Source organism: Lathamus discolor, chromosome 5, assembly GCF_037157495.1.
Source record: "Lathamus discolor isolate bLatDis1 chromosome 5, bLatDis1.hap1, whole genome shotgun sequence".
Classification (NCBI taxonomy): domain Eukaryota; kingdom Metazoa; phylum Chordata; class Aves; order Psittaciformes; family Psittacidae; genus Lathamus; species Lathamus discolor.
The window spans coordinates 46056078-46068169 of NC_088888.1; the positions used below are offsets into that span (position 1 = coordinate 46056078).

The window sequence follows — 12092 nt, forward strand, 5'->3', positions numbered from 1 at the left end:
TTTTGAATTTCTAATTGCCCAATGTTGGTTTTTCTGTAAAGCTCTCAACTGGACAGGCAAATAAGGTCCCATTGTGGATCAGTTTAGGTACAGAAGTGTGACTGTATCCATCTTAGCAACTTCTTCTCATTCTGTGTCTTAACAGATACATGCATAGCCTGTTCTCTTCTTGGGCACCTGTATCCACAAGTCAACAGTTTTTATTTTCAGTTAAGGTAGTCCTACAAACACAGATCCTTATTAAACAGATGCTTGTTAAACAAATGTAGTAAGAAATTACTCTTTCTTTAAATGAACTGGGAACTGAATGCTGCAGTGAGATGCCCTATCCAGCAGAACAAAACTGCATTCATCGTTAGGGTGGCAGTCCTGCCTAAGCAGCCAGGAAGGTCACTAGCATTCCTGGCATTTTTTAAGACTGGGAATGAATTTTGTATCCAAATTACAAGTAAGAACTGTCCAAAACAGTCTTTTGCTTAGCAATTACTGTGACTCAAGTCTGTTTTTCAAAGTTGTTTTTTTGTAGGTAATTTCTGGAAGACCAGTGTAATTCCAGCATCCAGGATAGGTTGAAAAGATGTCAGGCAGAGCGCTGGCACTGCATTGCTTGCTTACACTTTTTCTCCATTGTGTGACTGAATACAGGGCTTTGGGGAAAAAGATTTTACATCCTCAGGGACTTCTCTGTGAAACTTCTCGGAGAAAGTGTTTGATACTGATTGGAGTCCTTGCAACACAGTTCAGCAACTGAGTTATTTTGGGGAGCATGTGAGGTCTGCAGAATGAAGAGAACATGTTTCCCCAGCAAGTGGTACTTTGTCACTAAACTTAGTGCAAGAAGTTAGCGGTTTTATCATACACTTAGAAATTACTTCCTCTAGAGTACTGCATGAATAGTTCAGCACATAGAGGTTAAAGTTAAAACCATTAAAACCTCTAGTTAAGTGGAATAAAATAAGACCAACAAGTACCATGAATAACAAAAAAGTGCCTCTGCCCAGCTATATTGTCTTGCAAGTAAGTTTTTGGTATGAAACAAATCCTCTCCTTAAAATAGCACATTCTGAGAAGTTGTGCCTGTCAATAAATATCAAGCTTTTTCCTCAAAGATCTGTTTGAAACGGAAGTAATCTCTGCTTTTCCTTCTCCAACCCTTGAATTAACAAGACTCGGAGAACGAACCCTGTTTTCTGTCCCCAAATTAATTTCACTAAGGGCATTTTGGCAAAAATGTAGCAACAGCCTTGCTGTCTCCTGTTAAAGAATTTTTTTAAGGATGTGCATTAGGTACACTTGGTGTGCTTACTGATGGTTGCAACGTAGCTGGCGCAGGAAGACACCCATGTAGGGGGTAGCAGCCTTAGAGAATGAAAGCATTTTGCCTGTGGCCTCTGTCATTGCTGTGCTCGTGTTTTCTTCCAGTTGCACAGGCCATGGGAGGCTGTTAGCTCGCTCGCTGCCTCGACAATATGACCAGCAGGGCCTTTGGAAGACTTCTTGAAACATGCTATTATAGGCTCCTTTGTGATGAAAAGAGGTCTTACAAATATCTTGAAATTTAAACAGGGCTATTGTGGGTTTTCCCTTTGTGTGTGTATGTGTGTTTGTCAGCCAAATCATTTGTTCAAAGTTAATCTCAATTACAGAGCATATTGTTCATAATCCCCCATGGCTCCAAAACAATAGCAGAGTGTATGTCTGCCTGAATATATATTTACATACTTACATGTAAAGTATATTTGCATGTATATATAATTCTGCTTCTAAGGCGGCGATTCATGTTAAAGAGATGGATATTTCATGCGGGATCCTGTCTTTTGAGCAGCACCATCTTCCATCCTAATAAAAATACTGCAGGAAGGCCTGAATGGGGAGTGAGCAGCGCTTTGATCCTGCATCCAGTCAGTTGCTGCAGTTCCCTCTATGTAATGCTGGGATTCATGCTAGCAAATGGATGGTAGTCTTGGGTTTTCAGCTTCTTGGAGACTGGGAGATTTTGTGTGTCTTTAATTTTAATATCTACAGAATACCTCTGCTTTTCTTCTAGTCCCCAAGCATAAAGGAGCCAATAAGCAATAGTTGGAAAGTTGAAATAAATCCCAAGTTGTATATGCTCCGCGCAATCCCTGCTAGAGAGCCCTAGTAACCTGTCAGTGAACATAGGGTATAATTCAGCGGTGCAGGAGCTCAGTTAGCTTTCTATTTTTACTGATCTCAGGGAAGGTGAACATCATTTTTCAACTGTAGGTATTTAGCAAGGGATCACTTTAGTAAAACCTTGGTTTATGTCTGCTGAGACACACCTGCGCAAAACCAACAACTGTGCAAAGTGTTTACAGTGTAAGTTTTTGTTCTGTGGTGAATGCTTTGATCCTGCCACACTCTGGGTATAAACTTGTGGTGGTATTACAGAGTTACTGTAGTCTTCTTTTTGGCTGTTTATTGGATCTGAGTGTATTCCTTGAGTAAGCTTACATTATTATATTATATATGGGTGTTTGTTTTGGTTTTTTTCTTGCGCTGTGTTTGTAAGTAACTTTGGGTTTCCTGGCTCTACATAAGCAGTTTACTTCTCTCTACCCCTTGCTGCCTGCATTGCAGTAGTAGTAAATTGGTGTGCTGTTTCAAGAGTGTCTCTCCTGTCAGTCTGATAAGATCATACCACCAGGAAGGCATAACATTATAATCCCAAGCACAATGTGATCCTGTTCATTTTAGCTCTTGTACTTGTCAGTGGGACAAGAATGAAGGTTGTGCATGGGTGGAAGGTGAGGCTGGAAGTGAAGACAGTCAGAGATAAAACACTTTGCTTAAAGAGATAGATCTTGCACAGGGACATTTCAGTTTGTAATCAAGGTATTATCTAGAAATTAACTTAGAAAGCTGACTGGGGTGTCCTGCATAATACAGGATGTAAAGCTGACATAGAGAATACAAAACTGTAATACAGATTTGTGAAAGGGGAAAAATATTACTTTCATTTTTTCTTTGATTTGGTGTACTTTGAGTCATACCAATACGATAGGCAAGAATAACAAAATTACTCTAGAAACAGATCTGCAAGAAACAAAAGATTTCTGCTAATTCCAGACTTCCTGTATTTTAGCGGAAGAAAAGAGTGCTTTCCAGAAAAAGCCTCTGCAAAGAGGCAAAATTTAAGGCATGCCTTAGGGTATGAGGACTTGAGCCCCTTAAAAGGATCCCAGCAATTACCTCACCTGCCAACTTTCCAACAAGATAAATGGAAGCACTGTAGCTTGAAGGTGCCTTGGTTTGAATGAGATGCAGTAAGTAAGGTCTCTCTGTTCTTTACAGGCATCATAGATCTGATAGTACTTATAAAAGAAGAATAGAGTTGGTGCCCTGCTGACTAAATTGTCCTCTAGAGGAGTATTAGTTACAGAGCTTCTTTGTTAACTAGGCTATCTGCTTAAACCACTGTGAATTTCTCTTATTAGTAGGCTTTTTAATAGCTTTTCATATGGATATGCTAAGTAAATGCAAGAATATCCACGTAATTTAGGTATATAATTGTGTATGTGTACAGTATTTTATATATAAATAAATGTTTGTGATGTGGAAGTTGCACACAACTTCATTACTGTTCTGTTGAACTGAGGTAAAAGCAAGCATTAAAATACTTATAATAGCAGAACAGTAAGTCGACTTATGCTCTTTCTGTCCGGGTGCTTCACATAAACTCTTTCTTCTCCTCTGTAATTTCCCAATTAGCTTTTGTGGATAACAGAGGTGTTCCTAAAGCCTTTGTATGCTGGAAGTTTCCCAGTTGCTTGCCTACTCAGGGTTTCTACCTTAGAGGACTAGGAAGGCCACAAAGCATGTGTTAACAAAACATACAGAGTAATGATCTGCAAACCATGCTGCGCAGAAGGGCTGATATTTCTCATTTTAGCCCACTGTAACACAAGATAAAGGCTGTGTAGCACAGCCCAGGCATCTAGGTAGGCTACAGCTTTCATGCTGTCCTGACAGCAGCCTTGTTACGAGCTTTCTTGATGGGTCTGATGAATGAATGCTACCATAGCATCCTCGGCAGCCGAGTTGATGGCGAAGTTCCCCAGCACGGGGAGGACACCCCAGTGCTTATGCTGAGCACACATGGGAAATGCAAGGTACCCCGGGTGCCATGGGCCAGCCTGGCTGCTGCTGTTGCATGTGCTGGGGTGGGGGGGGGTGGGAATGGTGTTTGGTGTGGCCTCGCTATTTGCATCAGGTTGGTGAGAAAATCCCTGGAAGGCAGGCACTTGAAGAAAACACCTGGGACTCCTCCAACACTCCATCCCCACAGGAGACTGTACAAGTCAGATGTGACCTGATGGGAGAAGTGAACTTCATTCCTGTCCCCAGGTTATTCCCCACATGCAGGCTCAGCAAGCTGGAGAGATACTGTGGGGAGTGGTCAGGTTTTGCCTTGGTCTCTGAACAAGAGATAAGTTCATCGTGGACAGTGCTAACCACTTCATGGCTTTTCATTATTTTGGCATGTTTGTTTTTCAAGTACTTTGTGCCTTGCTGAAACAAATGAAAGCTTTAATGCTCACACCCTTTCTTACTCTAAATGTAAACCCCTGTGTTTTCTGTATCTTTTCTCAGCTGGATACCAATCTGGGTTTTTTATGCAGAATTTATATTCTTTTAGAATAGGCTCTATTCTGCTACATTCAGTTTTCAAGGGTTTATGTATGCTTTTCAGCAGCATTTGTTTTATCAGCATTTCCTGCAGCATTTGTTGCGCATCACGACAGCAGTGGTTTGATTCCATTTAGAAGAATACCGTATTATGTATGGAAAGCAGTAATTGCTTACCTGTTTGCCAAATACATTCTGCTGTGAAAAATACCTAGCATTTCTCTATACAGCATCAAGCAGTGTTATTTCTTGTTCATATTTTCTACAGTTAATAGTTTTGAAAAAGAAAATAGTTTACTGCCCATTTCACAATTAAATTTCCTTTTGTTAGGATCTGGAACTCTACTTTGAGTGAATGCAGAGTCCACACAGTCCGAAGTTTCTAACTTAATTGTTGCTTTTCATGTACTTGTCAGAAAAAGCAAAATTAATCTGTCGTGAGAGTTGTGCTTGAAGTATTAGTGGAAATTCATTGGAAATAAGGTCTGCGAGGTGTCTTGCAGAGAGATAAGCTGAGTGAATTGTATTACTACCTTTATGCAAGAGGAGGAATAACATGTAGTGTTCTAGGTGTTTCCTAATGAGTTTTTCTGGTGTTTAAATTGTTAATCCTACTTTTTCCATGACTTGGAAGACTGTCTGTCTTAGGGGAGACTGGCTGTGAGCTTTCCACATAACAAACTGGTCAGCATCGGGCATGACTCTTACTCAAAACACACTACTTTGCATTTTGTCCAATTTCTGTAGCTTCTATAAACACATTTATTTTTCGTTATGAAAATTAGGCAGCAGTAAGGCTTTGCTTACTGAGCTCTTTGCTCAGGGAGAGCCCAGTTCTTTTCAGTCCATGCCTGACTTCTACTCAGACAGCGGGTACCATTGTCTGCGGTGCAACCACTTGCGTGAGCCAGGCAAGTGAAGTCAAAGTGAAGCAGCCAAAGTAATACACCATGTCATCCCAGTTATTGAAAACCTCAAAGGTCATTTGATGACTTGTTTTATATGTGTTGTAGCTCTGTGCTTCTTGTTTGCACCTTAATTCACTAATAGAAATAGTAATGTGCTCCTTAACCTGTGCCTTGCCAGTAATCACACAGGCACAGCTATCTTTGTGACTTTTCATTTTATATGAGATTTTTCTGTGATTGCTTAGGAATTTCCCTGACAGTTAAGGGGCACACACTTGCTTTGTCACAGCATTCTCAGTTTTTCATATCTGATTTTACAATGATTTAAAAAACCAAAGTACTCCCACAGATCCAAAGACCAGTATAACTCCTGTGGTACAGCTTTAGGGAGTATGCCCAGCAATCTGTAGTTAGAATTCACATGTGCTTTGACCTACAAAGGAAGCCTCTCATGGAAAATGCAGCAGTTATGAACTGAAATGGAGCAACTGTTTAGCATTGTGTTCAAACAAAATGGAAGAGAAACTGAGTTGTACACTAGTGCTTGATGGAAATAGAAAAGAGGCCTTCCTTGCTTGTAGGTGGCCAGCAGGTCCTGAGCTGCTGCTGAGGGCTGGGCCTCTGCTTGCGTCTGTTCTGCAAACTGAAAGAGCTGTATGTGAGGGTTAGAAGAGCTGCATATTTTATACCCTTCTCTCATTTTGGTGATCATTTAAAGAGTGAAGTATATAAGCTGTGATTGTTAATGGTAGCAAACACCAAAATGAAATACTGTGTGAAAGTGAAACTGATGTATCATTTTCATTAGTTTTAGTATTGTCAGGCAGAATTTGTGGGATTAATTTTGAAAGCTTAATCCAGATGGAAAAGGTTAAATTCAGTGTTGAGTGAATGTGGTTCCAATTTGTTTGTTGCTCTTGCTTGTTCTTTTCTTGAAAGAATTAGAGATTAATTGGAGAATTGTATATACTATCCTTGTTTTCTGCCATCATTTAACTATTTGAACCAACATTAAAAGACAACCTCTCAGTTATCTGCTGCAATAAGTAAACAAACAGAGCTGGTAGCCATGCCAGCTCTCGAGTCCTGTGTCCTGAGTATTATATGAGTTCATAGGAGTACTTACATTCTTTTTCCTCAGGATTTATCTGGATCCATTGACGACTTGCCGACTGGAACCGAAGCAACCCTGAGCTCAGCTGTTAGCGCGTCAGGCTCTACAAGCAGCCAAGGGGAGCAGAGCAACCCTGCACAGTCTCCGTTCTCCCCTCATGCTTCTCCGCATCTCTCTGGCATCCCTGGGGGCCCATCGCCTTCCCCTGTAGGCTCACCTGTTGGAAGCAACCAGTCGAGATCTGGTCCCATTTCTCCAGCGAGTATTCCAGGTAAGTTTGTTCCAACAAACAAAATTAAACTGATAGACTAGTTTATGAAATAAATAAATACTCCTGTAATATGAATTAATTTATTTTCTGAGAATCCTGCACTTTCAGGGCTGCCTTCTGGGAAAAAAAATGCATACTTAAAGCATGGTTAAATTCCATCTGAACTTCAGCTGCCAAACCCTCAGAGTGCGCAAAGTTCTGAGCTTGACTCCACATATGTGTTTGATAAATGTCTTTATCATCAACCAATGTGAATACTTGGTCATAATTTTTGTATTTGGTTTGTGTGTCATTGATGTGTCACATGTTTCTCTCTATTATTTACAGGGTCCCTTTTTTGGTTTTACTGTGTGTTTCTGTTAGTTTTGGCTCCTTGACTTGTGTGGTGGTTTCAGACCCACAAGACGAGGCAGAGATTTTCCAAACCTGTATTGTGATGATGTGATTTTGGACATGAATAGAGAATACTGTATGAGATGTTTCTTAGTACTGCAAAGGTCAACAAGTTACTAGGAATCCAGCTCCACCAGTAATAATTGAAATGCCAGTGGCATGCTTGCCTCTCGCTCTCTTGTGCCGCATAGTGTGCCACACAGTTATTCACGGACTTTCAGAAAATTGTGGAAATCTCTTAAGACACTCAGAATTAAAAACAGGCATGCATTTACTCCAGTTCTTACCTCGTCCCCACCCATCTTGCCTGTTACTTGCAGGGGGTCAGGCAGCAATGTGCGCTTGGTATTTCAGATGAGTTTATTCTCTTTCTGATGCCCAAGTTTTTGATTGTTTTCTGACATTTTGAATACTAGGGGAACTCCTAAGAGCAGGAAAATGATGACATTAGCCCAGGGATAACATCAGTTGCTGACAAAACCACGAAAAATCAACATGGAGCTCAGTTAAAAGAAACAAAAGCAATGATGCCTTTTCATTAGATGTGCTGTAAACCAAACGCAGGTTAAAATTCAGGGAGTAGTGTGTGTTTTGGTATTCAGAACAAAAGTATCTGTGTGAAGTGTAGGTGCCTGTTTGTATACAGAGGTTAAACTAGATAAGCAAAGGGGAGTAAGCTCAGTGCACACAGGAATGTTGCATACTAAATGTGGTCTGAGCATGTCGAGCCCTGATGCTTCGTGTGTGCCCTGCAGTTATTTCTTCCCTTTCCAGCCACTCTGACTGGCAGCATGTGCTCAGGTGGGTCAGGAAAAGCAGGGACAGCAACAGGACTGGAATATTTGCATTACGTGCAGTATGGTAGCTTTGTGTATGCAGCATATTTTACAGTACATGGTGAAGCCCATCCATTTTGTCGACTGGAGTCCCACCTAGCTGGAAAGGTAACATTTTCCCACAGTCAGATTCAGGCAAGTAAATGGATTGGCATTTTAGCAGCCTGATTGCTGAATAGGGAAAGAAAGTTATGACATTGAAAATAGCTTTATTGTAGCCTTGATAGATAAGGATAAATAACAACAGAACAGAATGTAGGGAGAATTAATAACTTTTATGAAGCCAGTTGATCCCTGTGAGGTAAAAATAAAAGGGGAGTGGGACCACAGGTCAAGGTCAGAGTCACTTCATCACTTCAGCTGAGCCCAAAAGCTGATTTTTGTGACTGGCCTAGTGAAAAGTATTGCCTCTTCATACAAACCATCACCACCGTTTTGTGTGTTTTTTTCTGGTCTGCTGCAGTCACACAAAAGCAACTCTTCCTCAGGAAGGATTTTTATGAATGGCACTGAATCAAAACCACCCGCTGCTACTGCCCCAGTGTGGGTGAGCTCCTGCTCTCTGCAGCTCTGTTGATAAAGGTGAACTCCCAAGCGTGAGCTCTCTCCAGAGAGGAGCCAGGCAGCTGCAGGAGCATCGCTGCTGCTGCTGCCACCATGGTTCTCAGGCTACAGAATGATATCAACAAAGCTGCTCTTTAAAACTCTGCAACTAGTAGGACGCCACCAGGTGCTGGGGCTTTCAAGCTGTATGAATTCGACTGTGCTTTCACATAAAGTGTATTCCTGCTGTTGTGCTTCATTGCTAGGACTGGGGTAGCTTTTTTCAGTAGCCTTATTTACGAGACCCTATAAAGAAGTAACACAGAGCTTGTTTGTATTTCTGTGGCTGTTCGCAGAGTTCAGGTTGTGGCCGTTTTTAAACAGATTGTGTGCTACAGCATTGCCTTCAATAATTTTGCTTGCTGCTATTTTCCTCTCCGTTCTCACCCTACCCTTGTTTGTTCTGACCTCATTCCTCTCCTATTACCTCCTGCGATGTTGTGCCACAGCTTCTCCATGTGACATAGATTGGCTCTTTCAATCATTCTCTCTCCAGCAAGTCATTGTAAAATGAGCAGCTGTTGTGTTGCTGATAGCTATGGCTAGAGAAAGCCAAAATGTTGCAGGGGGTTCTTGGTGGGAAGGCCATTAAAATAAAGGTGTTGCTTTTCCAGGGTTTACTGGAAGAGAAGCATCCTTTTCCCAATGCCTCCTTCCTCACAACAAAATTGAAGACTAATTTAACATCAAAAGGGCAGACAAACAAACAGCCCCCTATTAAACTTCCCAAATGGCTGATTCTATTCCCACTGCCTGTTTAAGCTGTCTCCCCACCCCACTGCAAGCCTGCCGACCTGCACTGCTTTCTGCCGCACGCCACAGATTTCACGGGGATGGACTGGCACAGGCGGCACTGACATTGGCAAGTCCCTAGCTCAGTGGGCATTTCCTTCCTGTGCTCTCTGAAATACTGGACGGATATATTGTGTGGTAAGTGGCGCACACATATACAGCCTTTGTTTCCAATTGCTTGACTGGAATAGACCAGGGAGATTAACCCCTAAGAGCAGAAAAAGTAACTGAGATGGGTTTTGTTCAGAAAAAGTTTTCTCTCAGAAGGGTAACACTTCTTTTTCACACCCCCTTTCCTCCAGTCTTTTATGAAATCATAGTCTTTTATGATTCTGGGGGATTCAGAATGACATTCTGGTTTGTGTTAAGTAGATTATTATTCTGCTTTGCCAGAAATTCTGGTCTCTTTATTTTGTAGCCATCTTCATAATTAGGGTACGTGTTCTTCCAAAGAATGAGATGCGATGCCCTGCACTGCTTTAGGTCTTGAACTGTGCCTGATTCAACCCTAAACCATTAGTGGAAGCTGATGCAGCACATCATCAAAATGCACTGCTGTTGCCAGAAGATTTAGTGGCTGTTAATTTCACTTTTCTGTCTTTTTTTTTCTCCTTTCCCTCCTGCTCCAACCATTCCAGTTTACTAACAAAGCAAAAATGTAAATAAGCTAAACTCCCCTTTCTCCCCCCATCCCCAATTTTGATCTCACTGGCCAAAGGCTTTTGTCAGCTCTTTCTCCCTTGCAGTGTAAGCAGCAAAAATTTTTAATATTTAGAGTTCTGTGGAAGATTGCTGATAGGCCAGGAATCCCTTAACCCGTGATGGACAAGCAGGTTTTGTAGGAGTTAATAGGTTCTATTGTATGTAAACCTCTGCAGGAATTTTTATCTGTATGGAAGAGAAGGATATCCTATATTAATATTGAATAGCAAATACTGTCTTTAGAAATATGTAAAAGGATTTTTTTTTTCCACACAGATCAGTATTTTGACTTGTGCTTTTAATACATTACATTCAGTTTCTGAACAAACAAGCTTATTTTCACTCTATTAAGCATCAACTGCATTGTTGGTTTTATTGCAATTGTATTGATGTCTTCTTGCACCAAGGAGCTCAGATACAGCTGGAATTACAACTTAGAAGAAATCCATGTGTGGATACTCTCACCAAGGAATGTTTTTGCTGGTCATTGTAATTTATGCTTAACCAGTGATCAGCACCCTTCTCTGATTAAAAATAGCCTACATCTTTAATTCTAGTATATGAGTCAATGGATGTGTTCCATTCAGTGATCAGCTCTATTCTTTTCAATTCTGGAGGTCTTCCCCTCCTGTATTGATCAGCTAGCTAGCTTGAAATCCAGGACCTGTCAGCATTAGAGTTATTGCTAACATTCTATTAAAAAAAAGAGCAGGAGGGGAATGGGATACCTAGAGAGAGCTGTAACAGGACACCTTGCCTTGCTGTGCATGTTAGTCAATGTGTGGATAGACTAGAGTGATTAAAATGCTGAGAGAAGAAAAAAATAAGCAATAGTCTACCATAGTCCAAAAAGGATATTTTAATGCAAAAATCTGAATAGGAGTGATGCTTTCTTTCATGCCATATAAAAGGAGAAGCCTAAGAGTTGAACTGCTTCCAGAAGTGGCTGCAGTAACACAAGCCACTCAGACAAGTCATGTTTTAAACAAGAATTTGGAAAAATAAGTTGCTCAGGATTGAGTTATTCCACATGCTCACTCCATTGACCACCTCTACTGGTATGTTTTATGGCATGGACTTTTCAAACATAATCTGAAGGAGAGAAGGCTACCATATGAAAGTGACCAGTGCTGTTCAACATCTTTGTCGATGACATGGACAGTGGGATTGAGTGCACCTTCAGAAAGTTTGATGACAACACCAAGCTGTGTGGTGCAGTTGACACACTAGAGGGAAGGGATGCCATCCAGAGGGACCTTGACAGGCTGGAGACGTAGGCCAGTGTGAACTTCCGAAGTTCAACAAGCCCACTGCACCTGGGTCTGGGCAGTCCCAAGCACAAACACAGGCTGGGTGCAAAGTGGATTGAGAGCAGCCGTAAGGAGAGAGACTTGGGTGTGTTGGCTGATGAGAAGCCCAACATGACCCAGCATTGCGTGATCGCAGCCCAGAAAGCCAGCCATATGCTGGGCTGCATAGGTAGGTGTGAAGAAGTGTCAAGGGAGGTGATTCTGACCCTCTGCTCTGCTCTTGTGAGACCCCACCTGTGGTACTGCATTCAGCTCTGGGGCCCCAACACAAGAAGGACATGGACCTGCTCAAGTGAGTCTAGAGGAGAGCCACAAAGATGATCAGAGGGCTGGAGTACCTCTCCTATGAAGGCAGATTGAGAAAGTTGGGATTGTTTAGCCTGGAGAAGAGAAGGCTCCAGAGCAACCTTCTAGCAGCCTTCCAGTACCTAAAGGGGGCTTACAAGAAAGCTGGAAAGGGCATGTAGGGCTGGGACAAGGGAAAATGTCTTTAAGATGAAAGAGGGGAGATTT

General features: G+C 41.6%; 1 protein-coding gene across 6 annotated transcripts in view; it reads left to right on the top strand.

Moving 5' to 3' along the window:
* ARID1B (AT-rich interaction domain 1B) overlaps window positions 1-12092 on the top strand; it is a 330916-nt gene that overhangs the window by 223374 nt on the left and 95450 nt on the right. For all 6 annotated transcript variants that reach the window (XM_065680613.1, XM_065680617.1, XM_065680614.1 and 3 more), the window contains one exon: window positions 6700-6943. In XM_065680613.1, the coding sequence (XP_065536685.1) occupies window positions 6700-6943 (244 nt within the window). The remainder of the gene's footprint in view (window positions 1-6699; window positions 6944-12092) is intronic.